The sequence below is a fragment of the Oreochromis niloticus genome, linkage group LG15 (assembly GCF_001858045.2).
Source record: "Oreochromis niloticus isolate F11D_XX linkage group LG15, O_niloticus_UMD_NMBU, whole genome shotgun sequence".
NCBI lineage: Eukaryota > Metazoa > Chordata > Actinopteri > Cichliformes > Cichlidae > Oreochromis > Oreochromis niloticus.
In genome coordinates, this window is record NC_031980.2 from 9,952,254 (window position 1) to 9,977,603 (window position 25,350).

At 39.4% G+C, this 25,350-nt stretch overlaps 3 protein-coding genes across 4 annotated transcripts in view; 2 read left to right on the forward strand and 1 right to left on the reverse strand.

Moving 5' to 3' along the window:
* The window catches only part of LOC100693540 (prospero homeobox protein 1), a 49,707-nt gene extending 39,997 nt beyond the window's left edge, over nt 1-9,710 (forward strand). The window contains exon 6 of the mRNA XM_025899148.1: nt 7,630-9,710. Within this exon, the coding sequence (XP_025754933.1) occupies nt 7,630-7,753 (124 nt within the window). The 3' untranslated portion in view covers nt 7,754-9,710. The remainder of the gene's footprint in view (nt 1-7,629) is intronic.
* A 766-nt stretch (nt 9,711-10,476) lies between these two features.
* On the forward strand, nt 10,477-23,677 carry LOC100693266 (N-lysine methyltransferase SMYD2). The gene is made up of 12 exons (XM_003449857.5): nt 10,477-10,917; nt 12,381-12,444; nt 13,796-13,906; nt 14,017-14,077; nt 16,292-16,416; nt 16,798-16,865; nt 18,603-18,705; nt 19,387-19,497; nt 20,518-20,638; nt 21,345-21,519; nt 22,076-22,184; nt 22,896-23,677. The coding sequence occupies exons 1-12, from the start codon at nt 10,724-10,726 to the stop codon at nt 22,974-22,976; spliced, it is 1,323 nt and encodes a 440-aa protein (XP_003449905.1). The 5' UTR covers nt 10,477-10,723; the 3' UTR covers nt 22,977-23,677.
* Nucleotides 23,427-25,350, reverse strand: part of LOC100706836 (protein tyrosine phosphatase non-receptor type 14) — a 43,147-nt gene continuing 41,223 nt past the window's right edge. For both annotated transcript variants that reach the window (XM_005454721.4, XM_019345813.2), the window contains exon 20: nt 23,427-25,076. In XM_005454721.4, the coding sequence (XP_005454778.1) occupies nt 24,948-25,076 (129 nt within the window). In that variant the 3' untranslated portion in view covers nt 23,427-24,947. The remainder of the gene's footprint in view (nt 25,077-25,350) is intronic.

Here is a 25,350-nt window from a genome sequence, read left to right on the forward strand (position 1 = left end):
GGATGGCAGCATTTTGCTATTTAGCTACATTTGTGAGTAGGAATAATAATAATTTTTAAAAAAGCGTCACATGCTGTGCACCAATGAATGGAAGAGCTACACAAGGTGAACTGGAATAAAAAACAAACTGTCAAGTAATTTTGATAATTTGGGAATTGTTTGATTTTTCAAGCTGAAATGCTGAAAACTGTGATTTCACATTCTCAAAACTGAGAATTTAATGCTTTGCTTTTTCTATTACACGTGTCATCTAAAATGTTGGACTGTTAAAAGCAGCTAAACCTTATCATTACACAACAATAAGATATCCTACAATAACTCATGTTTAAGGAGAAACTTTCTAAAGCTTTAGCCCAGTCAGGGACTTCCCGATTCCAAATATTTATAATAATTTTGTCATTTACAGTGCGCAACGATGCAGCAAGGGTAAATATAACCTCAAGAGTGGGAGAGAATAGGTATTACAAAGACAGCTAACCCCCCCAAAAACATTTTAAAAGCTCAAGTGGAAGAAGATTACATTAAAGCAGGCGTGGGACGGAGCTTTTTCTGGGAACTGCCTGAGAGTATTAATAAAATAAGCACAGAAAATATAATACAAGAATGTTTTTATCAACATAATCCAGAGAGATGAGGCCAAACCAACCTGGAATATAATCCCAAGGAGAAGGTCCCCTGGTTATCTGTCATCAGGGACACACACCCATACGCACATATGGACACACGCTAATACACAGTCTCTTTCCATGTCTCGCCATCGCTTCAAATAATCGACTCATAATCTTAAAAGGATCTTGTCCTTTCGGTTTCATCTTTACTGCAGTGTCCCTACAAGAAGGGTCAAGAGGTCAACTGCTGGGTGAAGCTATCAAAGTTAATATTGACATCAATATAGCGTGCATTGAAACTGCTTTTTTTAATAGCTATTATAGTCGTACGTAACTCCAAAACGTGTTCAGATTTGATAGTTTTTAGTTTGAAATTAAGTGTTTTTCTCCAATTCCTTTCACATAAATTGTGCGTGTGAAATATTCTGCTCAATTTACGGTGCCACGACTTTATAATAAAAGAAGTAGCAAATATTTTGTGAGGACTGCCTGAGTGAGAGAAGTAGGCGTTTTACTTGAAGGACAGATCCAACATGAATTCGGTAGCTGACACTTGGAGGACTGTAAGACAATGTCGAGCAACTTTCTGTCACTCTGTCCCTCCCTCCTGCATCCTCTCTCTCGCTCCCTCCCTCTCTCTCTTCTGTATCTAAGCAGCATAATTTGAGTAAATGACAGGGGAACATCTGCTGTGCATAAGAGAGAGGCCAACACTTTAACATGCAGATGTCTCTCTCCATCTGCATTAATTCAATAATTACCGCAATGGAGGGAGGAGAAAAAATCTTTTTTATAGCTTAAGACAATGTTATCTGTGCCAGTTGGTATAGGGAGGGCAAATGGGGGTTGGGGGGGTGCGTGAATGAGTGTGTGTACGAGTGCATGTGCTGCTGGAGGTTTGCAAGAGGAGGGGTAGATTATTACACCATTTAGCCAGAGCAAGCTGTCACATTGCAGAGAATCTCACTAATTCCATTGTGCCCTTGGTGAGTCACTGACAGACTCCAAGTGACTGATGATGCCTCAACGCCACCACTTGGCCACTGGACGTCCAACCAGCTTCACTTAGGATATAACCGCACATGTCTTACATTTAATGTGCGTGTGTGCAATGGGGGATGATTAACCCGAGTATTTTAATGCCTACAGGGGTATGGACAGGGTATGCATGGGTATTTAGTGGATGGTGTACGTGGTGGACATAGTGCTCGGAGTTGTGCTCAACGAGTTGAGTTTTTTGTTGAATAAGACCAAAGAATCCCATCCCTCGTGCCTTCAGAGCTGTTAAATGCCATTTGGAAAACTCGCAGTGTCGTAAGATTTTGACTCAAAGGAGGTTTCTTTGTAGCTACTCTATCATAAAGACCTTTTTAGCAAGGAAGCACTAATGGGATGATGGTTTTTCCAGCAGGTTTTGCCCCATATTTGCAAAGGACTTCCAAAGTTATGTTCGATTGACTGCTCAAGACTTTGACCAGTCCTTATTTTTTAGTTATTTATTTTGTCCAAAAGCCTAGAAAGTTAGTTTTAAACTTCCATTTCAGAGTTACTGAGGTTGCAGAATTTAGAAATAGTCTGATCTATATTTTGCCACATCTTCTTTAGATATTTATAGCAAGTTTCTTGGAGTTGATTTATTTACCCGACATGAAGTGAGATTTAGCAAATTCCAGTAAAGTTCCCGATAATTAACAAAAAGGAAGAAAAATAGGATGCGCCAAAATGGACAAAATTTGCCGGTGCTGTGATAAATTGTCTAAATATTTTTATAAATGACAGGTTTGACTTTTGAGAAAAGATTGGGGGGCAAAAAGTGGCAATTTTATTAATTTACCTTTGAATTAACAAAATAAGTGAAAATGTCTGAACACTTAATGAATTTACTGCAAAGACACAGGTCTTGAACTACTGACTTCAATCTTGTGACATTTAAAATATCAGACAATCATATTTCGATTGGACACTCTCAATTAAAATGAATAAAGGGCCACAGAGAACATTAGCATGTAATGGTTTCCATTCAAATAAACCTAATTACTTTATTGAAATGTTGGCTCCAATATCTCGTTTTCAAGAAAAAGCACTTAAAAGCCATTCAGAAAAGCTCAAAGAACGTTAGACGAAATGTGAAAACAAAACTTTAAATTACCATGCACACTGTACCCAATCTCTTCTGTTTATAACGTGGACCAATACAGCATGTTGTAAAATGTAATAATGTGGTCCATCAAACAGAAATACCCCAACAATCATTTAATGCACCTGAATTCTCAAATAATAGGTCACACAGTCTGTGAGTGACTTACAGATACACTCAAACTGACAAACACAAATCATTCCAGGATGTCTCATCGTACATGTATGATAACACACATAAATAAACAGACATCCTAACATAATCCCATCAGCACGCATGCACTTGCTTCTGCAGCCACACAGCACCTTCATCCAGGCAGAGTCTCTCACACACATATCTGACTCTTACATGCCTGCTAAACATAGGGACAAAGGAAAATATCTGTATACTTGGCAGGCCAACTTCCTTTGATTGCAGCAGTGCTGCTGTAGGAAACAATGCACAGGCACTATTAATACACCAAGGAGAAAGAGAATTCCTCTTAGAGGAAAGCTCAAAGGAGCCATCGGCCAGGCTATTTACAGACTTACTGACTGATTGGATGACTGACTGCACTATACTTAACTGTAGTCTCTGCATCTTGTCTTACGTGACTCTTTTTTTTCTGCAAGGACTGGTGATGAATACAGTACAATGTACATTAGAGGATGAGTGGTACATATTCTTCCATAATACTCCCCTTTTATTTGTTTATACGTCCTCTTTCGCTAAGTTTTGTGACACTTTCAGTGCACAGATATTAATTAGAAGCAAGTGCTTAGGAAATGTAACAGATCTCTTATGTACTTGCTCTGCTGTGTCACATCGACACGCCTGTGACATTTGACTGGCGGTGAATAGCTGCCCAGCCACACTTATGATCGCCTCTCCTTTCTAAAAGTGCCCAGTTAAAGAGCATCAAATCCCCACTCGCTAAACCCACACAAGCCCAACCTTCATTAGCATAGCTAACAAACTCCCTGAAAGAGCAACAGTGGAGGGAGAGAACAATGGCAGTCTATTAAAGGGGAAGATGAGGGGGTGAGACGAAGCGCAGAGGGGGAGAAGCTATTGTTCTGGTCTTATTTAGCCCTTGCTGTCACCCTGCAACTGTTGTCACTTCTAAGTTTAGCTGGACGGCTGAAGAGGACAGTGAGGAGAAGAAGGAGGAGGGAAGGAGGAAGAGGATAGGGTAGGGAAAGATGGAGGACAGAAAGAAGATAGGGAGGAACTGAAGACAGTTTTGAACCAAACAGTTTTGTGGACTCCCTACAAACTTGGGAGCTCCCCAGTTACTAAAACCCTTCAAGGGCTTTTTTCTTGCATTTGCATTGCCAGTGGAAATTCTGTAGCAACACAAAAGCTGCTTGGTACAGCCAAGGTTAAATTGAACACTGCATCCAGAGCATATGGGCTCAATAAACCCGAGACAGTAGTGTTTTGAGTTTAACATTAAATACTGAAGTTTAAACACCAACTCAAGCTTGATTTAAAGCCTGAATTACGGAAGTATGAGAGAATACAAAAATTGAAAAAAAAAATGCTACAAGTAGGTACACATGTTGGGTTGAAGGTTAATCCAGAAGAAGAAGAGAGGAAGAAAGGTCGTTTAAGTGACTTTGAATGTGGTGTGGTTGTTGGTGCCAGACAGGCTGGTCTGAGTATTTCAGAAATTGCTGATCTATTGGGATTTTCCCACACAACCATCTCTAGAGAATGGTCTAAAAAAGAAAAGCAAAGGAAAAAAAAAAGAAAATACCCAGTGAGAGGCAGTTCTCTGGGTGACTATGCCTTATTGATGCCAGAGGTCAGAGGAGAATAGTTGGACAGCTTCGTGCTGAAGCAGGGTAACAGTAATAGTAGCAGAAGACCACATCGGGTGCAGCTCCAACAGGAGTGTCAACAGGAAACTAAAGCTACAATTCACAAAGGCTCACAAAAACTGGACAAAAAAGATTGGACAAAATGTGCCTGATGTGATGAATCTCAATTTCTGTCGCCACATTCAGAAGGCTGGGTCAGAAATTGGATAGTGGTGGAACAGGATATTCATATCATGGATGTCCAGTCGACAAATCAGTTTCGTGTTCATTAACTGAAAACCACCTTGAAACTGAAGATGTCATTTCCTTTACACGAGAAATTCTTTTGTTGCATGTCAGGGGAAGAAACACAGTATTTGTTACAGGTTGTAGACGTCAGGAAGACCGACTGAAAATTATTAATACTAGCGACGGGGTGAGGAACTTGGTTATTTGAGAGGGAAGGTTTGGATAACTTTTTTCCTTTAATACATGAAATCATCATTTAAAGCTCCATTTTGTATTTAAAAACAAATAAAATTGGAATATTCAAAAACTCCTAAATCGGTTCTGTTTAGGATGATTTTTTTTGTACTGTAACCTAAAGTGGTTTTAATTCAAATAAGATTAAAATGATTAAATTGATCTGCATAATATCTAACCTTATTTATATTTATCTTCATTGTCTTCAAAGTCCATGAACTCAGAGGTTATGCCTCTGCTGTGAGTTCAACTAGCATATACAGTACTAAGCACTTTATTTACTTACCTACATACTGTAATGGATTTGAGCTTTGATAACTTTGTGAGAGTTATGAGAAAATAAAATAAAATTTGTACACGCTACAACAAAAAAGTTTTGCGTAATGTGGGAAGAGACCGTAAGTCTGTTGCCCTCTCTACTTTTACCTCTCTGCAACACCCATCTCCAAACCTGGATTTGCTTTTGAACAAACCAGGTGGCTTTAAAGTTTTCTGACTGTGTCTTGCATGGTTTTGATGCTACTGATAAACACACACACATAGTGACGGACAGACTCAGAAGGTAAAAACAATAATGGTCTCATTGTCACAAGTGGTAAAAGAAGAGGAAGACTGAGACAGAATAGCCCAGCTGTCTGCTCATAAAGCAGCCGATGGCTGAGGCGCTAAGCCCTACAGTGAAAGCAGAGCTTAGGTGGGTGACACAGGGCAGTAGACCCCAATCAGCCCATGGGGGGTCTATAGTGTAAGGCAAGAGCCACATGGATAAACAGTGGGAGATGAGGGTCTGCGCCTACAAAGCTCACAGAGCTAAGACGGCAGAGTAGGCAAGCAGGGACTGCATTCCCCCCCTATCCAGGAGTGGAGACAGTGGGGTTAAGGCTTAAGGTTTGGCTCCCCAGCTGAAAGACAAAGGACAAAGTAGGATGAAAGACACTGTCTTAGTCAAGTCAACGAGTTCATCAGAAAGACTGAGGAATTACTGTAAATTGCCTCAACTCAGCTGTGGGGAATATAGGGACAATTACACAGGGTCTTGGCATGTACCCACTCCTAAAACACAGCCTGGAATTATCAATTACTCTGTCCTCACTTCTCTCCACTACATGCAAACACACAACACTGTCCATCTCTCAAGCCGTGCACTGCTGTTGACCTGTAGTTAGCACAGCAGCCTGGAAACAGCTTGCGATGACAAGGTCACGAGTATGAGGTGACGAGGGCTCGGTCACTGCCTCTCCAAATCCGAAAGTAGCAAAGGTCTTTAACCACAATGGATTTCACACACAACCCTCCTCCACGACCTCACAGTAAAGAGGTATTAGCAGGTGCTGTTTTATGAGCTCCACAATGCGACAATATACTGCATATTTCCATTAATAGTGTGGCCACAATACAGTGTCTTATGAGAGCCTGAAAACAGCAACAGAAAAAGTGAGAGAGAAAAAGAGGTCTGGTGTTATGAAGATGGTAAAACTGATTTGTTATAAGCTTTTTGGTTTGATCGGGTTGGAAAAAACTACACAAACCAGCACTGACACTGTACACAATTGCATATTCTTACCTAGTCCACATCTCCAAAGCGTGAAAACACACTCTTAATTCACTGGCCCAGTCTTGTATAAACTGGGAAGACTGGGTAACAACCTTTTCTTTATTTTCTTTAGGGTTTAACCCAAGCACTAAAAGTCTACCTATTTATACAAAAGACTTTCTTTTGGGCCAAACAAGCCTTGAGTCTACAACATCTTGTTCTAAATCTTTCCCCCCTTGGACACAAATAGGGGTAACCCTTGTTTTTCTTTTCTGAACTCAGCAGTTTGTGTCATATTTTGGGTCTGCTTCTAGAACAAAATGATTGGGTATGTGTCAGAGAGTGACAGTCAGTGAGAGTGACAGTCTACAGTTTACTAGGGCTACCCTTGGAAAAACCCAGAACCTGTTCTAATGGTCGTCAAACCAAAACTCACCATTAAAGGTACACTGGAGGTCACAAATGTCATCTTTATGGGATGGTACCGTGGTTAGCACTCTTATCTCACAGGAAGAAGGCCAGTGGTTTAAGCCCTGACTGTGTTTTTCTGCATGGGGTTTTCTCCATTATTCTCCCGCAGTCCAAAGACATGCATGGTCTGTTATATGATCAATCAAGTGCTGTCTGAACGATTTAAATAAATACTCAAATTGAGGTCAAAAATGTGTTTCACAGGGTCATAAATACCTTCAGTCCTTTATCACAAAATTGAATTTATTCAAGTTTGTTTTGAAATCCCAGAACTGCTTTCAAGAGATCTCCCATTCACAGGAATTAGATCGATGGACAGTAGACACAGGTAGACAACCAGGAGACATGTTATGATAAAGCATCAGTAAAATATCTCAAAGTGGGCTCAATCAAGTTCCTGTCAGCAAGATAAAAAGAACTGAACTTGTTTTAGGCCAAACAGGTCAGACCTACTGTATCTATTTAATACATCTGTCCTGTCTCTTCTTTTGATTTGCCCTAACAGGGTTTTCTTGAGAACTAAATCTACTTAGGATTTATTGTTTCTTATTGTTCCTCATCATTGGAAAATTATAATCCATTCACCTAATCTCTTCCTACCTCCCTCTCTTTTAGATCATATTCATCAAGATCATCCCCTCTGACAGAGCAAGAAATCAGCACAACGGGGAGGTCTAAAGAGATAGCGTACTGGAACAAGGGGGTTTCTTCCAAATCAAATCAGGTTCCTCTGATGTAATCAAGACGAGACGCCAGAGACGACCGCATAATCTCCCAGGGACATGCTTCCCTTGCTTGCCACGTTATTAAAAAATGAGGAGGAACAAATCTTTAGATTGAAAGACTGGAAAAATGGAATTATAATAAATCGGGGGAATCTGGGGCAAGGTTGGATAAAGCCTTCAGATACAGATGAGGGGCAAATCTTCACAGTGGTTTGTGCTTGTATGTGCGTGCATGTGTACGAGAAAGCGAGCAGGCACGCGCACATGTACTGTAATGTGTGAGCATGGTTGGTTATGAAATATTTCAATTTGCTCAAGATCAAGTACCTGACCTGAGCCTGTCTGCGCTGGTGGGGAAAAACAAAACAACCTCCCCTGAAAACCCCCCCCACAGGAGTCCTAGTTGTCCCATCAGATAATCTGTCTGTATCTAAGGTGGCTTGTGGACTGTGATGCTTCCTGGATGGGTTCTCAATCACTTGAGGCTGTGCTTACAATCAAGCACCACATGATGGCACAATGTGACAAATGTGGATGCCAGACAGAAAAGGAAAACTCCCTCTCTCTCTTAACCTGGGCATTCATGATCTCCAAGATGAATAATGTGCCACTTTTATTACAGAAAGTAATCAAATATTAATATAGCTAAATGTTTAACTTTATTATTTTTATGGTAACTTCAAAAAACAGCACCCACACAACACAATGATTTAACCTGTACCACAGTGCGAGCATCAAGTGTCAAGACCTTCCTGGCCTTTACCACCAGATGGCCTTATTGAATTGCACTTTAAAAGAACATAACACTGTGGATCTACTGCAGGCCATACATATGTCTTATACCTTTCTTGTGTTTTCATAGTCCATTAAGATATGCAGCACAGCAAAGAAATAAAACTTAAATAGTGAAATAACTGAAAATAAGAGAACTGGTTATTGTTCCGATACAATGATTAGCTACAGCACAAATTAAAAGAATGAAGAAACTCTTAAAAGCAACACCTTCTGCACAGGTGACTGAACAACCAGTCGTGGTTATTATATAGTTAACTAAAACTAAGCTCAAATAATTAGATAATCAAAAATAAAAACTTAAAAGAAAATAAACACTGACCAATAAAATATTTTTAATAAATCAAAACTAAACGAGACTTGATTGTTTAGTGCTTGTTTGTGGTCCCAACAGATTTGTGCCTTAGGTAATAGAAACTCTTGGTAATCCTGCTACATTTACTGAATCTTCTATCAGGAACTTCCTGGGTGACTTTTGATGAAGCCTTCTTTTTTATCACTTATCACTGTGCCACACTCTGAACTTTACATTGCATTTTATCAGGCCTGAATTATTATAATCAATTTTCACTTGTCCTTATAAAACCTACCAGAAATGCCTGCAGGTTGCTCAGAGTATCGGTGCGCGGCTTCTAAGGTAGTCAACTATGTATCAACATGTCACACTGGTGCTAATTCAGCTGCACTGGCTCCCCGTTGACTTCAGGGCGACCATTAAGATCTTAGTTTTGACTTTTAGGGTTCTGCAGGAACACACACCAGTACGCATGAGAGAAATTTTATCTTCATACGTACCCAGCAGGTCCCTGATATCATGTGATTGGGGCCTGCAGGCTGTGCAGCATCTCTCCCACTGAGCTTAAGAACTTTTGACTCTGTGGTCTTTGTGCTATTTATACTGAAAGGTGATACATAAATGAAACATTACTTTACCTTTTATTTTCAGAAGGAGCAAAGTCACTCTGACAACTAAAACAAAAAATAAATTGGTTATGATTGTCACTTATAAATTTAAAGTTAGGTAAATAACTGATCTACGCACACCAGTCACTTCACTTCAACAACTCATCAACACAAATATCTACTCAGCAGTAACTCAATTCATTTAGAAATGTAGACATGGTCAAGACGACATATTAAAGCTCAAACTGAGCATCAGAACAGGGAAGTGTCTCAGAAGGTGCAGATCATCTCTAGTGTAAACAGAGCAAATAGCCAGTGAGCGGCAGTTCTCTCGGTAAAAATGTCCTGTTGATGTCAGAGGTCAGAGGAGACCAGACTGCTCTGAGGTGAAAGGAAGGCCACACCAACTCAAATAACCTCCCGTTACAACCAAGGTATGCAGAAGAGGATCAATGAATGCACAACAAGGCAGAGCTACAGCAGTAGAAGTAGAAGAAGTAGAAGACTACACTGGATGCCACTCCTTCCAGCTAAGAAGAGGAAACTGAGGCTATAATTGGCACAGGTTCACCAAAATTGGACAAAAGAAGAATGTGGTGTATCCTGCCTTTTATTAACGCCTCAGACTCATGGTGGTGTTGTAATTATGTGGGCGACATTTCCCTTGCATACTCAGATGCCCTCCACAAACATCAGAACAAGAAACGTGGGACAAAAATCTGTGAGCAATGTTTCCAGCAACTTAGCAACGCTGGGGTTAAAGAAAGCTCAACGGCACTGAAGATGTATCGGTGAATTTGTAAAACATTACTTGACGCCAAAGAGAATCCATACCTTTCAAGGAGATGAAGAGCTCAACATCACACCTGCAGGAATGCGCAATGTTTCACGTTAATCAGACTAATTTCCTGTTGGGTGTAATGTTCTAATGATGATCGTCGACTGTTACTTTTTTAACTCCGTGTCCACTAGGGGCGATGTTGCACTCATTTTTGGTTGCTCCTCATATCTTTCTTTCAAACACTTGGGGAAGGTGGTGGGGGGAAGAAGTTCAGTGATGACGACATTTACACTTGTGAGGGCATGAGTGACTTTTGCCAAGAGGCTTAACACTTTAATAGCTGTAAAATTGCTGTGTAGCTCCTAAAACCCATCGGCTGCTTGTTTGCTGAGTCCATTCTGTGCCTGAATGCCACTGTGAACTATTATTGGGATGGTGACGCCCTAACACTTGAAGCTGGGATGCCACATCCCCCTTCTCTTCCAAGTCTCTGGGCTCATTCTGAGAGATGACACCCCGGGCAGGAAGCACAATGACGGGCAGCATCGAAGGACTGGAGAGGTTTGACAGCCCGGGGAAGGGACGAGGGCTCCGGGTAACCAGACCATTTAAAGTTGGAGAGCTCCTGTTTTCCTGCCCTGCCTTCTCCCACGTGCTGTCAGTGAAAGAGAGAGGCTGCTACTGCGAGTTCTGCTTCACCAGGTTAACACTTTGGCAGTGCATCTTTTCCTCACCTCATTTTTTTAACTGGAAATGTGCTTATTAGTAGTGAGGACGATGTGAATTGTAACTAATGCCCTACTTGTGAATTTTTCCTGCAGGATCATATAAATTCTGCATATTTAAACACAAATATAGGTGCTTGTGCTGTCTGACATTTTTGTTTCTGCATGCAAGAAATTTGAATAAATGTGCATATCTCCTCAGAAGTTGTAGATTACTCTGTATTTGTTTGTCCTAGCCTAAAACGGAAGTTAGGCCATTGTTGTGCAGGTGTATGATAAAGGCACATTTAGCTAGAAAACCGGAAGACTGCCAGTGCATCTTCTGAGCTGTCAGAAGCCAAGAAGAGCTAGAGGATGGAGCATTGAGAAGAAAATGTAGCTTGGTCAAGTTAGCTTTGTGTTTATTTGTGTTTATTTTGGCAATCTAGTAAGATTTGGCTAACAAAATGTAGAGACTGTTGGTCAGTCGCCAAGTGTTTTAGGAATGAAAAAGATATTTTTACTATTTATTTGGCACTTAAAATTGTAAAGTAGCAAGAGTAAAGGTACGCCACATTATACATAGCCTGTTCCACAAATTTGCCACAAATTTGCAATTTTAGGTGAAAAAATATAGTCTGGTAATATGTTAACACAGTTTCAGGGCTTTAATTATATCAATCTAAGAGATGTGTGCCATATTCTAGTAGAAAAGTAGAAGAAAAAAGGTTTGGAAAGGCTTTTAATTAACTTTCAGTTTGGAAACAGAACCTGTGGAGGCAGATCTGTTCATAAATTGGTTCGATATACTGAAAGATCATTGTTTACATTCATCAAAAGCCATTAAAATCAGTTCTGTAAAGCTTGCTTTAACTCAACAATTGAGCAAGAGACAGCATCCTAGAGACAACGTCCTTTGTGACTTGCGCAACTTTACACAGTTCAGTGGTAAGTTGACCCCTGAGTTACAGTTGCTTTTGCAATAGGTAGTTTTAGTGCGTCATGTTTTCCCACTGGTTGCTCCAGCCTGTAAGTGGCTTATGTAAACCTGGTGTGACTGCGGATGGTAAGAGCCTCAGAATTATACTGGTGAACTTTTTGGCTGCTTTACTGATTCAGTGTGTTAAAAAGACAGCTGGCCTGTCAGAGGGCCTGCTCTATTAATACCACAGTAGGTTTTAAAGCCCTCCATTGCTATCAGTTACAACAAGCCACTAGCAACTGCTATTTCATGTGTCAAAGTTATGGAGCAAACATTTAAATGTCTGTACATGCACAACTGAATACTATTATGCTACTACAGTCCAGTGTTACATAACCAGATGCATTCTTGTGGATACGTTGTCCCTTTGAAAATAAATGGTGCAAAGATGTGTACGGTCTCAGGCTGATTTCTTTTATATCAACTCAGTGCCATCCGCAGGGTAATAAAAAAAAAACAACTTTTTTTGTAATTTATAGGACACAGCATTTGGCAAGATGTGGGAAGTGCAAGAAAGCCTTCTACTGCAACGTGAAATGTCAGGTAAGAAAACATCCTGCAAAGTTACAGCTCTTGTGTGAATTCTTATTAAAATGTCTATATTAAAACTTGGAGCTTAAAAAGTCTATTCCAGTAGTCATAAAGCCAGGGTACATCGCTGACAGGTCGCCTGTCCACCAAAGAGGCCAACACATGGAGAAACACAAGCACAAACCCTCACATCTCATACTTACAGCCAAAATAGATCTACCAGTTGGACCGTGGGAAGAAACCTACACAGGCATGGGGCCTCTTTGAATCATTAGATTTGAACCCAGAACCCTCTTGCTTTGTCAAACACTGTTCCATGCACTGCATTCACTACTACGTTATATATCTCATCATTATTTTATGGGTAAACATGACATCTAATCAATGTCTTTAGGCTCTTCTTATGTAAATCCTAAGAAGTGTAAAATGACAAAAATGTGCAACTGTAGAGAGGACAAACAAGTAGCGACACATCCTCAAGCTAAACTCTATATTTCTGCTTCAGTACTACTAAAGGTACAGTTGACAATAAGTGATAAAAGCCAAAAAGATTTTCAAATTACCCTACTCTTGCAGCTCTGCTCTCAATGTTCCTCCCAGCAGACAAGCACAGGCATTTGCAGATGCTTCATGTGCACATATAAACAAAGTAAGTCAATTATAACATTTGATTTTATGTAAGATTAAAACCCGATTCTCCTTGGTGAAAGTCATCAGCTTAACTCATTGCACCATGAGAGCTTAGCTTGCATCTTAAAAGGATTTCTATGATCTTTATTTAAATATCTCAAAAGACCTGCTATTGGCCAAAGTCTCCCAACATTTGCTCATTTTTTTTTAGCCTGAAAACAGATCCCAGAGCAGGTGTACTGGTCTAGTTCTCTCTGAGACCTATCAAATTAGAATTTAGTTTTCATATCCAGTGTCCAATGACATAAATATATAATTCATGTGTCTTGTAATGTAGTCTCAGCAGATGTACAGCTTAGCTGAACTTGGTTGTTCTATGCAGTTCTATATGCATGTGTACATAGCATGCTCTCTTATGGAGTGTGTAGGATGCAGTGTTGTTTATAAAGTTGGGGACTAAGCAGATAATTGAGTGGACCATTCCATGTTGGAGGAGTGAAGAGGCAAGGGTAACATTAGATTAACAGAGTGCCAGCATGCCACCATGCTACAGCTTAATGCTACAGCTGGTGGTGTCGCTTAGGGGTTGCCAACTGTTAGGCCTTCTGTTGTAGTGGGACATAAACTGTCAATAGTTGACTGAATTGAATGTACTCACATTTCACTTGGCCATAAAGTAAAGAGGTGCTTTTTGTTTTTTTGTATGCTATTATTACATTTACGCGCTCCTTAGAAAGGAGACTGGGCCATGCACAAGCTGGAGTGTTCAGCAATGGTTGCTTTTGGAGAGAACTGGTGCCCGTCAGAGTTATCCAGGCTGGTGGCGCGAATCCTTGCAAAGAAGGTTGGGCAGTTAATAATACATAAAATACAATAATCTCTTTCTGAAGCGCTGTCCAGCACATGCTGGAGTTTCTTAAGGTCATTTCTGCTAACCATGTCTGTTTTCTGCAGAAAATGCAGAAAGAACGATGCATTTGTGAGAAGATGTTGCTCATAGGAGAGATGCAATCACGTGAGTACTTATTTCTTTACAACACAAGGAGAAAAAGCATACATGATTTCTTGATGGTGACTTGGCTGTTGTTGCTCTTTATGAACCACACTTATCTAGCCACCTGTGTAGTGTCTGTGCAGAAACACTCTAAAAGTCATTCTAAGAGATCCCTAGATACCCTCAAGATATCTCAGAGAAAAATCCACTGAGAAACATCCCCAACCACATCTATATATACCCTATAGATGTGGGTCAAGTGGTGTCCAGACTACATAACAAGTGTAAATGCTTGAACGTGAAATAGGAGCTCTTGGGCACACAGTGCAGATTGCATAAGTGTCTCTCAAGTCAAATGATGTTTGACCAAGTTAACAAGAAGAAACTTATAGTTCTTAGTACAGTGCAAACCATTAAAAAATGCATTTAGTTCATTTATGTGAAAATTATCAAAAATTCTGGAAAAAGTAGTTGCAGATCAACTTACCACTTTTTTAGAAAAACATGAAATTTATGACAAATTTCAGTCAGGTTTCCGCATTACATTACTTAAAGTCTCTAGTGACATTATGATGGCAGCTGACTCCGGAGCATCCTCAGTCATGGTTTTGTTGGACTTGACATCTGCCTTTGACACCATTGACCATACCATCCTGATTAACAGGCTCCGGGACATAGTCGGTGTGTCCGGTCTTGCTCTGGGGTGGTTTCGGTCGTACCTCTCCAACAGATCTTTTAGTGTTTTTGCGAATCGGTTATGTCACATTCTAAGGATCTGACATGTGGGGTACCGCAGGGTTCAGTTCTGGGTCCTATTCTTTTTCTTTTGTACATGTTACCTCTAGGACTTATAATTAGGCAGTTCCCTGAGGTGTCTTATCACTTCTATGCTGATGATATTCAGCTCTATTGCTCTTTTAAGCCGATGGAAGTCCATAAACTGTCCTCTTTAATTAATTGTTTAGCTTCCATTGAACAGTGGCTTGGTGACAACTACTTACAGTTGAACTCTGAGAAGTCAGAAACATTAATTATTGCCCCCGACAACCAGATATCTCTAATCAAACAGCATCTTGGTTCTCTTGGCTCATCTGTTCATTTGAGCCTCAGATACCTTGGTGTGATCTTTGATTCTGCCATGTCCCTAGAACAACACTCTCACCAGTTGATTAGGAATTGCCTTTTTCAGCTAAGAAACATCTCCAAACTGCGAACTTTGCTGTCTAAATCTGAGTTAGAAATGGTTATTCATGCTTTTATTTCATCTCACTTAGATTATTGTAACAGCCTTTTTCTTTGTTTGAGCAAAAGGAATCTTGACCGTCTCCAGTTAGTCCAGAATGCTGCTGCAAGGCTTTTAACCAAGACACGAAAAAGAGAGCACATTACACCAGTGTTACGTTCATTACACTGGCTTCCAGTACATTTTAGAACTCATTTTAAAATCTTGGTACTGACTTTTAAAGCTTTGAATTGTGATGCCCCTGCCTACATTTCCGATCTTTTAGAATCCCACACTCCCTCTCGCAGCCTGAGATCTTCTAATCAAAGGCTGTTGGTAGTCCCACGAACTCGTTTTAAGACTAGAGGTGATAGATCTTTTAGAGCGGTGGCCCCCAGGTTGTGGAATGCTCTCCCTCCATCTTTACGTTGTCTTGATTGTATTTATTCTTTTAAAAAGCAGCTTAAGACTCATTTATTTAGATTGGCTTTTAATTAGATTTGTGCTGTATGTTTGATTATTAATGTATTTTATGTATTTCTGTTTTATATTACTGTGAAGCACTTTGTGGTTTTTATCCTGTGAAAAGTGCTATATAAATAAATTGATTTGATTTGATTTGAAAATCCAAATAAATCATGTAAACATAAATAGAGTTCAGTACAAGTGGATCAGTTTTTAGTGGCTTAACAAACAAAACAAATGGTCTGGTACAAGGACTGGGGTGAACATTAGTTCAGAGTTCAAAGAAATATTTAATAAAAACTGAACTGTAACCAGAGCTCAAAAATATAATAAGCTTGAGCCTCGACATTACTGATAAGACAGGAAAATAACAGGAATCCAAAACTCAACTTACAAAACACTTTAGACCTCTCTAGACCCATCAACAAGTATAACCAAACAAAAAAGAAAATCTTAGGGTGAAATAAGCACAGCGCCATATCCTGGTTAAACAAACCAGTGAAACAATAAAATATTTTAAATGAAACCAAATTCTTTTATTGTAACAGACACAGAGGACGAAGATAATGAGAAAAGAGAGATGACCGAGGCAGACATTGCCGGATTGCATCGCTTTTACTCCAAACATTTGGATGTGCCGGACCACAAAGAACTACTCACACTCTTCTCCCAGGTAATGCTTTGTTATACCATGTAATTTTGATACAGTGAGGACCTTAGACATAAAAAATAAATTGTGGTATGAAGTGGTAAAAGTTTTCTGTATCTGTCCTTGTGGCCACTGAGCTGAAACGGGTGTTATGTAAGTGGTGCAGAGGGTGGTAAGGACCCATTAATTACCCACAGCCATTCTCCACAGTCACATGTCTTACCTCTGCATCAGTATAGGAAGGAATCAAAACGGTGTGTTGATCCAAACTGGATTTTATTGACTTCTGGGTGACGTGTCAAACGCCAGCTAGTTAGTTGATAGCTAAGCCAAGCCAGCACACACAGTTGTAGTCTTATTTTCATCATAACTCGTCTCTGTTCTTCTCTTTGTCTTAAACAATAGGTTGCCTGCAATGGTTTCACTATAGAGGATGATGAACTTTCCCACTTGGGTACTGCAGTCTATCCAGAGTAAGAAAGAAATGTCACACACATGCATATGAGCACTTTTTGATCGATGACCCAAAGGCATGGGCATAACTTTTCTTCATAAAACAATAATATATGACAGTAAGAAGGAAAAGCAAAAGTCCAAGAGACTGGCTCAAGGGTCATATGGAAGTAATCAAACTATGAAATGAATTGAAATGAGCTTTAAAGACCGAAGAGACAGTGTTACAACAGCGAGTGCTGACAACTGGAGGGGAAAAGCAAACACAGGAAGTAGAAGAGAGTTAAGTGAAACTGATTTTGGGATTTCCTTAAAAACAGGAATTGACTTAAATACAACCCCCACGCCATGAAAGGTTTTGTGAACACACGTAAGGTTTCAGCAGCACATATGCTCCACAGTACTTCCTTACACAACTCTGCCTACTGTTGTCTCAGTGTTTTCTTTTTGATTTCCTGCACTTTGTGTTTTCTAATGACTTCTATGGATGTCAGTCTGTTTATTTAGCTTTAAAAGGCAGTTTGTTTGGTTCAAGTCACCAAGGGCCTAACTGTCCACAGGCAGCAATGTGCATGATCTGTTGATGTCAGTTCACCTAGTTACTTATACTGTAGAGTAGTTCATCAGTGCAGCTGCCTTAAAAATTAGGATTAGCAAAGAGTGGTGCTGGTTTAGCTCACTGGATTGAGCAGGCAACCAATATGCCATAAGGCTAATGCAGAGGCCTGGGTTTGAATCCACCCCTAAAGCCATTTTCTTATTGTCTTTCTCCCATCTTACCTGTCTTCTCTCTAATCTCTAATGGATAAAAGCTTAAATCCTCAAAATATGTAAATTAGCTTCGGAAAACCAAATCAACAAAAAATGTGATGCTAGAAGGAGAGAAGAGGGGAGGATCAGTAAACCGCCAGGACTTTTCATTTGAGCAGGGTTGTCAGTGACTTTGCTGAGTTCAAGGCTCAAAAGATGAAGTTCTGATGGGCGAGTTATTTGTGTTTTTGTAAAGGATTTTAAATATTGTTATCACATGTTGAACACTTGTACTGTAATATGCGCATATGTAATACATGTAGAAGCTGGTCAATTGGAAATGATTGCTGAATGGGGAATTCTAGGATGGGGCTTCTTTGGTACGGTGACTTCATCCAGTCAGTCTGCAAGGACCTGTGGTTTATGGGCTTCTCTGGTTTGTTCCATGCTTACAGACATTGCAGTTGTCCTTATTTTACTTTAGAAAGCTAAATCTGTTTGGGGCTTGTGGTAACCTATTTGAAAAAGATGGTGGGAGTTTGTGGCATAGGCTTAAATAAATGTGTCTGTTGCCCTGACTTCTGACTGCAGTTGTTGTTCATGATACTGATGAATAGCTGGATTATTGATTAATGCTACATGTTTCTGCACTTGCAATGCATGTGTGTGTGTGTGTGTTTGTGTAACATAGAGAGATAGAGATGTGAGATGCTGTTTCCCCCAGTGGGATGTGGTGGTAAAGGCCAAATGAGGCTGAATTTGCCTTCTCAGGTCTTTGCTGAGGTATTTCCAGCATGCAGCCCTGGTAATAACATATGTCAGTGTCATGCAAGAGCTCTGTGCAAGCACAGTTTTAGCGTTGTAGTAATACCACTTAAAAATAGTGAGTGATCATGCAAATGCTAGGATTAATACTAAGCCTCAGTTTTCCCACCTTATCCATAGTAAGAAGGGTTCGCTTTTGTTTAAATCACTTTCTTTCTTTTGATATCTTTCTCTCTGCACAGCATGGCCCTGATAAACCACAGCTGCCTTCCCAGCGTCATAGTCACGTTCAAAGGGACATCGGCTGAAGTTCGGGCGGTGCAGGACATGAAACCTGGAGATGAAGTGAGGAAAAGAGACAGCTGCTATTAGAGGGGGTTGGGTCTTGATCTTTTTTTTTCTTTTAAGTGTGTGTGGAGGAGTTGGCTGGCCTTCCTATGCTAGGGCAGCACATGATAGTTATGTCAGAGTTATTTGTCAATGGAAGATTGACTGAACAGCTTTTATGTTGGTAAAAAACTAATGACTTTTTTTATGTTCAAATTAAACTGTGCAATCACAACTTTATTATAATCACTTAACATTAAAGCTAGAAACAGGGAAAAGAGCTAGCCTGGCAAAGGTGACAAGGTACAATTATAATAATAAAGTTTATTTCAACTGAACTCATCTTGTTTGTTTAGTCAGCATAAAACTCTTAGAATGACAAGTTACAAGTACATTACTAAAAAAAGACAAAAGAAGAAGAACAATATGATTGAGACACCAGTCTAAAAATTATTAAGGGAAAGGTAGAGCACAGCAACATCTCTAATGAAAAGCACCATGTCAATGATAGGTCAGTGTGTCAAGAGAAGCAGGAGATCTGGTTTGAAGGAGGGATGCAGCAGTAGATTTCAGCCGGGTTATTTTTAGCAAAACCTTTGCCCTGCGTCTTAGGAGCTATGTGGCAGCAAAGAAGAGTAAACAATGTCAATGACAGAGAGTGTGCTTTATTTTGAATGCGTGTGTTAAATCCCCTTATAGGTGCTTATCAGCTACATAGACCTCCTCTACCCAACAGATGACCGCAATAACAGGCTGAGAGAGTCCTATTACTTTATCTGTGACTGCCAGGAATGCAAAAGCCAGTCAAAGGTAAGACCTGGTAAAATGTAGAATGGAGATTAAAGCCAAAAATTTATAATATGCATCATTTGGATGGGTGCACTTGTAAGGACTGGGAAATGCTACATGCCACAAGGTATGTACTCGCACCGGCCACTTTATTAGATACACCTGGCTGGTACTGGATTAAATCTCCTTTTTCCTTCAGAAGTGCCTCAGTTACTCGTGCCATAACAAGGTGCTGGAAACTCCTCAGAGATTTTGGTCCACATTGACATGATGGCAACACACAGTTTCTGCAGATTTGTTCACTGTACATCCTTGATACAAATATCCTGCCCCACCACATGTCAAAGGTGATCTGTTAGATTGATATCTGATGATTGTGGAGGCCATTTGAATACAGGGAATTCATTGTCATGTTCAAGAAACTAGTTAGAAATTATTTGAGCTTTGTGACATTGTACATTTTCCTGCTGTAAGCAGCCATCAGAAGATGGGTACACTGTGGTCATGAAGGGATAGAGATGATCAGAAACAATGCTCATTTGGTACTAAGGGGACTGAAGTGTGCCAAGAAACTAGCCCCCACACCATCAGACCACCAGAAGCCTGAACCATTGAACCATTACTTTCATGTTGTTTAGACTAATTTCTGACAAAAACATCAAAATGAAATTGAGACTCATCAGACCAGGCAAAATTTTTCCATTTTCCATCAACAAGGCATTTTCACCTAGAACCTTGCTGCATTTCACACAATTCTCTATAAACCCTAGAGATGGATGTGTGAGGAAAATCCCAGTAGATCAAAAGGAAGTCCTTTTCTTCCCCATTCTGATGCTCAGTTTGAACTTCAGCTGGGCATCTTGACCATGTCTACATGCCTAAATGCACTCAGTTACTGCTTTGTGCTTGGATCATTAAGATATCTGCATTAACAAGCAGGTGAAGAGGTGTACTTAACAAAGTGGCCAGTGAGAGTATAATTTAAGAATTTGGAAAGCATTGTTTTGACTCTCATGCTCTCTCTCCTGTCTTCATCTATAGGACAAGGCAAAGTTAAAAGTACGTAAGCAGAGGGATTCCATTGAGCCAGATGTCATCAACAACATGGTTCGCTACGCCCGGAAAGCTATCAGAGAGTTCCGGGAATTCAAACACACAAAGAATATCCTTCACTATCAATAGATATCGTTTTGTGCCTTCTACATTTTATCGTAAACTTCATAAGGACCAAGAGGTGAAGAGTTCCTGCAAGAAATACTGTCAGCATTCAAGCCTAAGTTCCACATTCCCCTGCTTTATTCCAGTCAGTATATTATAATTATTGTCTTACAGATGAAATAGCTGCTTGACATGTATCATTTTTAAATAATTTATTTAGCTACTACACATTTTTACCAGCAGCAACAACATGACCGAGGGGAACTACAACAACAACACATTTCTGTACCTTAACACGTTTATATGACTGTTTGCCGTAAAGATAAACCCTGATATCAAAGATGAAGTCACAAAAGTTAACAAGCGTTTAACTGGGAACAAAATGAGGATTGGAGATTTACACAGGTACTGAGTAGTGACCTTCTGAGGTGGAATGCTTCTGTCCCAGAGTCTTAAGGATTTTTAACATATTTGGAACTCCACAGATGTCTTCATCATATACTAGAGTGACAATAAAATACAGTGGGTGTGGTCTGACAAGTCCACACACTCAGTCTATGAGTAGACGCTCAATGAAGTTAAGACTGGTGGTTCTAAGACAACCAGTCTTCTCAGTCCAGACTTTATTATTTAACAAGGCTCACTATATCATCAGAAGTCCATGTGAATCCTTTGCCAACTATGAGCTTGTAGCCTTGACTCAGTGCCACCCCCTAGTGAGTTGCTGGAGATGTGCGAGCAGAGTCTGGAGGAAATGGGAGCCGTGTTTGATGACTCCAATGTGTACATGCTCCACATGATGTACCAAGCCATGGGGATTTGCATGTACATGCAAGATCTAGATGGAGCTATCAGATATGGCGAGAAGCTTCTCAAACCTTACAGGTATTAAATATAAAAACATGTCCCCTCCCTCTGCTGTTCTTTCCAAATGTATTTGTTGTTGCTGTGTTTTTGTTGTTTATTTGTTTTGTTTTGGAGGGTGGGGGTTGTTGTTGTTTTTTGGGTACTTAAAACTGATCAGATATTACAGACTGTATTCCTGCAGGTTTCTTTATTCTGGGTAATGTGTTCATCTAAGTTTATTTGTGCCTTAATCTTCTATTTGTTTACATCGGAAAAATCTAAATATGAATGAATTATGCTCATCTAAACCCAATAAGCCACCATACATACATACATAATTTCAGCTTTTAAAATCAGCCTTTTTCACATCGCTGCATTTGATCAACCGTTATGATATTAGCTCGTGTTTAAAAGCATTTTTCAAGTAGTATTTTTATTCCAATCTCCCAAAAGCTGGTATAATTTTGAAAATTTGCAAAATTTGGGGGGTTTTGTGTGTTTTTTTACTAACTGTACTGCGTCTAAAAAGATCGGTGTTATCTTAGATGTGTCTTTTTTTTCTTTCATTTGCTTATGTGAACCTGGTCCAATGCAGCCATCTCTATCCACCTTACTCCCTTAACGTGTCGTCCGTCTACCTGAAACTGGGCCGATTGTACTTGGGCCTAGAGAGGCAATCAGCATGCACCAGCGCTCTAAAAAAGGTAATATGACCTGCTGAGGTTTTACATTAGACTGTCTAAATACTAAATAAATACTAACCAGTGAACAACTATTAATAAGGTATCAGCAATATTTTTTCTATTACACTGCCTGGCCAAATAAAAGTCACCAGCTGGATTTAACTAAACTTATACACATAAGCGCTTCTCTCTGTATAATTACCTGAAGTGATTGAAATGTTTAGGCTAACCCTAACTAACTCTTATTTCTTAAACAACCAGGTCGAAAATGTATAATTATGTTTAATAGTGAAATCAAGTGCATTTCTACATTCACAATGTGAAGAGAGAAACAGGAAATAAATAGCTGTGTAGGCCTAATGAAACCACTTATCAATTGGTTAATTAGAAAAGATTGGATCTGGAACAATGGATAAAGGTCTTATGAGTCTGGCTTTACCCTGTTCCACAGTAATGAGGCATCAGGATAAGAAAAGAGGCAGATGAAGTGATGCACACATTATGGCTAGTGCCTACAGTACAAGCCTGTGGGGGGCAGTGTTATGACCTGGGTTTACTTGAGTTGGTCAGATATTATGTGCCCAAAAAATGAGGTCAGCTGATTACCTGAATACACTAAATAATAAGGTATATAGAAAATTGTTCAGCTTTAGTATACCTACACATTGAAATAACATACATACAGCAATTGTGTGATGTTAATTAATAATATATTTACTTGCATATCCACAGGCAATGGCTATAATGGAGGTGGCTCATGGGAAGGATCACTTTTACATTGAAGAGCTGCGTAAAATGATAGCACAAAAATAAAGAGAACAAGAGAGAAATACCAAGACTGATCCATATGGACTGCATACACTTTCCAAACTCTGTCTTATCCAAATAATTTATCTTGGTTTTTCAGGAGTATGTCTTCACAGTTATTTATCCTGTATCTACCTATCAGTTAGACGCAGGATACTTTTGCAACAAGCATTTATTATGGAATTTGCATGAAAATGTGACTTTGTGGAAGGTGTTTTTTTTTTAATCAAGTAAATAACTTTGATTTGGCTTGAGACTACAGCTGTACTTTGTAATCCAAGAGTTGAGTTGTTTATGGAGGTACGCAAATAGGAGGATCAATGCGTCATCCAATCAGGAGAGCTGCATCACCATATGGGGCCTGTTAAATAAAATGAATGTGTCCCAGTGATGGCGGATGCTTCATATAACTCCTTCATCTGATGTTGATGTTTCACTGTGATCTCGATGCTGCACTTTTAAAGAAAATAAGGCTTTATTGCATAATGAGCAAGTACAACAGCTTCAAACATGTCTGGGGAGAGAAAACTGAAAAATGCATATACAAAACATATGTACACATATTGAAATGTATTTAGAAGTTCTGCCAAAAAAATTAAAAAAAAGAAAACTTGAGGGGAAAAATTAAATATTAACAAACAGAGGAATGCTGTGTGAGAAAATACTGTCAAAGAGAACAGGAGTGCAATAAAACACTTAAATGTCAAGAGAGCACGAAGCTTATATTTATCAGAGAATATATACATTGAAATATTTTTTTTAAAAAAGGCATGCATAGTTTACTATGTTGCGGTATTTTAAGGGTACCAAGTCGAGGAAGGAAACTATAAAAACACTTGCAGAAATCTTTTTTCACATGCCCATTATGTACAGAGTTATGCTGGACATGGCTGGCTTTGAATTACAATTCAGAGAAGCAGGAAAACATATTTAATGCAATATGGAAATAAATCATTCAGAATGCAATTTTACAAACAGGACAACACATTTTTCTTCAGCTGGGTTTGGATACGATTACTAGAATTTCTTTGTTTCTACAATGAAACCTAAAAAGTAATGAATTTAGCCAAAAACCTAATCAGAACAAAGAGTGTATCAGCCAATCAGCTTCTCCCTGTAGTTACATATTACTACAATAAGGCACAATGACACATTATACACAGCACTTACTGCATATGGACAAAGTTGTATCACCAATTTCAGAGTTTTGAAATGTTTATGATGATAAATGATAAATTTTATATCAATTCTTTAGATGATAAAGAATTACTAAAGTGTACTTTGTTTGCATGTGTGTGTGTCTGCTTGAAAGGAGCTTAATAGAAAGCTGGGGTTTTTCCAAAAACTTAAAAAGAGTTCAAAAGATCAACATGGTTGCCATGGCAAAGGTAACCACAGCCTTTATAGAAATAAATAAAAACATTTCTTACAAATTTGAAGTAAATACGTGCTGTATTAAATCAATACAGGAATAAAGGATCATTTTAGAACAGTGATTTAAGAATACTTTTGTTTGGCAAACTCTTTCAGAGTATAGCAATAATACTGCTGCCACCTACTGTTCATGCAGCATAATGCCATTTCTAATGATGGCTAAATGAGAAATGTACCAGTCGTGCGATCTCTCCTAATTGAAACTGAGGTTTAATTTCTCGAGATACTTCTTAAGAAACCTGAAGCTGAAAAAACCTGAAGGAATATGCATGTTTCACACAAAAAGTCCAAGATCAAGGGGGAGAAGGAACAAAATGTGAAATACACCGATTAGGAGAAATGGCTGTCAGTTTCTATACAGGCCCACCAGATCTGTTCCTCCCTTGAGGTGAGTTTTGGGTTAGAATTTACATACAGATGAAGTGCCACACAGAAAATACGAATCTCTGTTCTTCCTTCCCTCCAGCTACCAGTATACTGTGTTTGTTGTACAGTCCTCATGCTGACTTTAAGTACTCCGGATCAGCCGATAGGTGCTCGGGTTCAAATAAGGCGGGAGTTCTTGAGAAACTGGATAAGAACCTGGTGGACAAACTTATACTGGGATATGGTCTGTACCATTAGCATCCTCTGCTGCCTCAGCTCTGATAGCATTGTGGGAACCTCCACGGGCTGAAGGGGAGAGAAGAAAAAAGAAAGAACAGGACAACAGTGAGAGCCGGTCAAATGTTTTTGATTGAGGTGTAACTTTATGTAGGAATAAAATTAGATAAAAGCGGGATTATGTATATCTTGCATGTAAAATGTCCTAATTTACCAAGTAAAAAAAACCTGCTTCTAAGGGATGCATGTATCCTGCGACTGTCAAAGAAAGTCAGGGACTCTAAAAATGTTCTATACCTTCACTAAATTTTAAATTTGCAGCCCCTTAAGGGCATCATCCACA

Coding starts and splice junctions, on each gene's coding strand:
- LOC100693266 (XM_003449857.5), top strand. CDS start 10,724: ATGACACCCCGGGCAGGAAGCACAATGACGGGCAGCATCGAAGGACTG. Junction 20,639..21,344: donor GGAATTCAAACACACAAAGA/ATATCCTTCACT, acceptor ACTCAGTGCCAC/CCCCTAGTGAGTTGCTGGAG. Junction 22,185..22,895: donor GCACCAGCGCTCTAAAAAAG/GTAATATGACCT, acceptor GCATATCCACAG/GCAATGGCTATAATGGAGGT.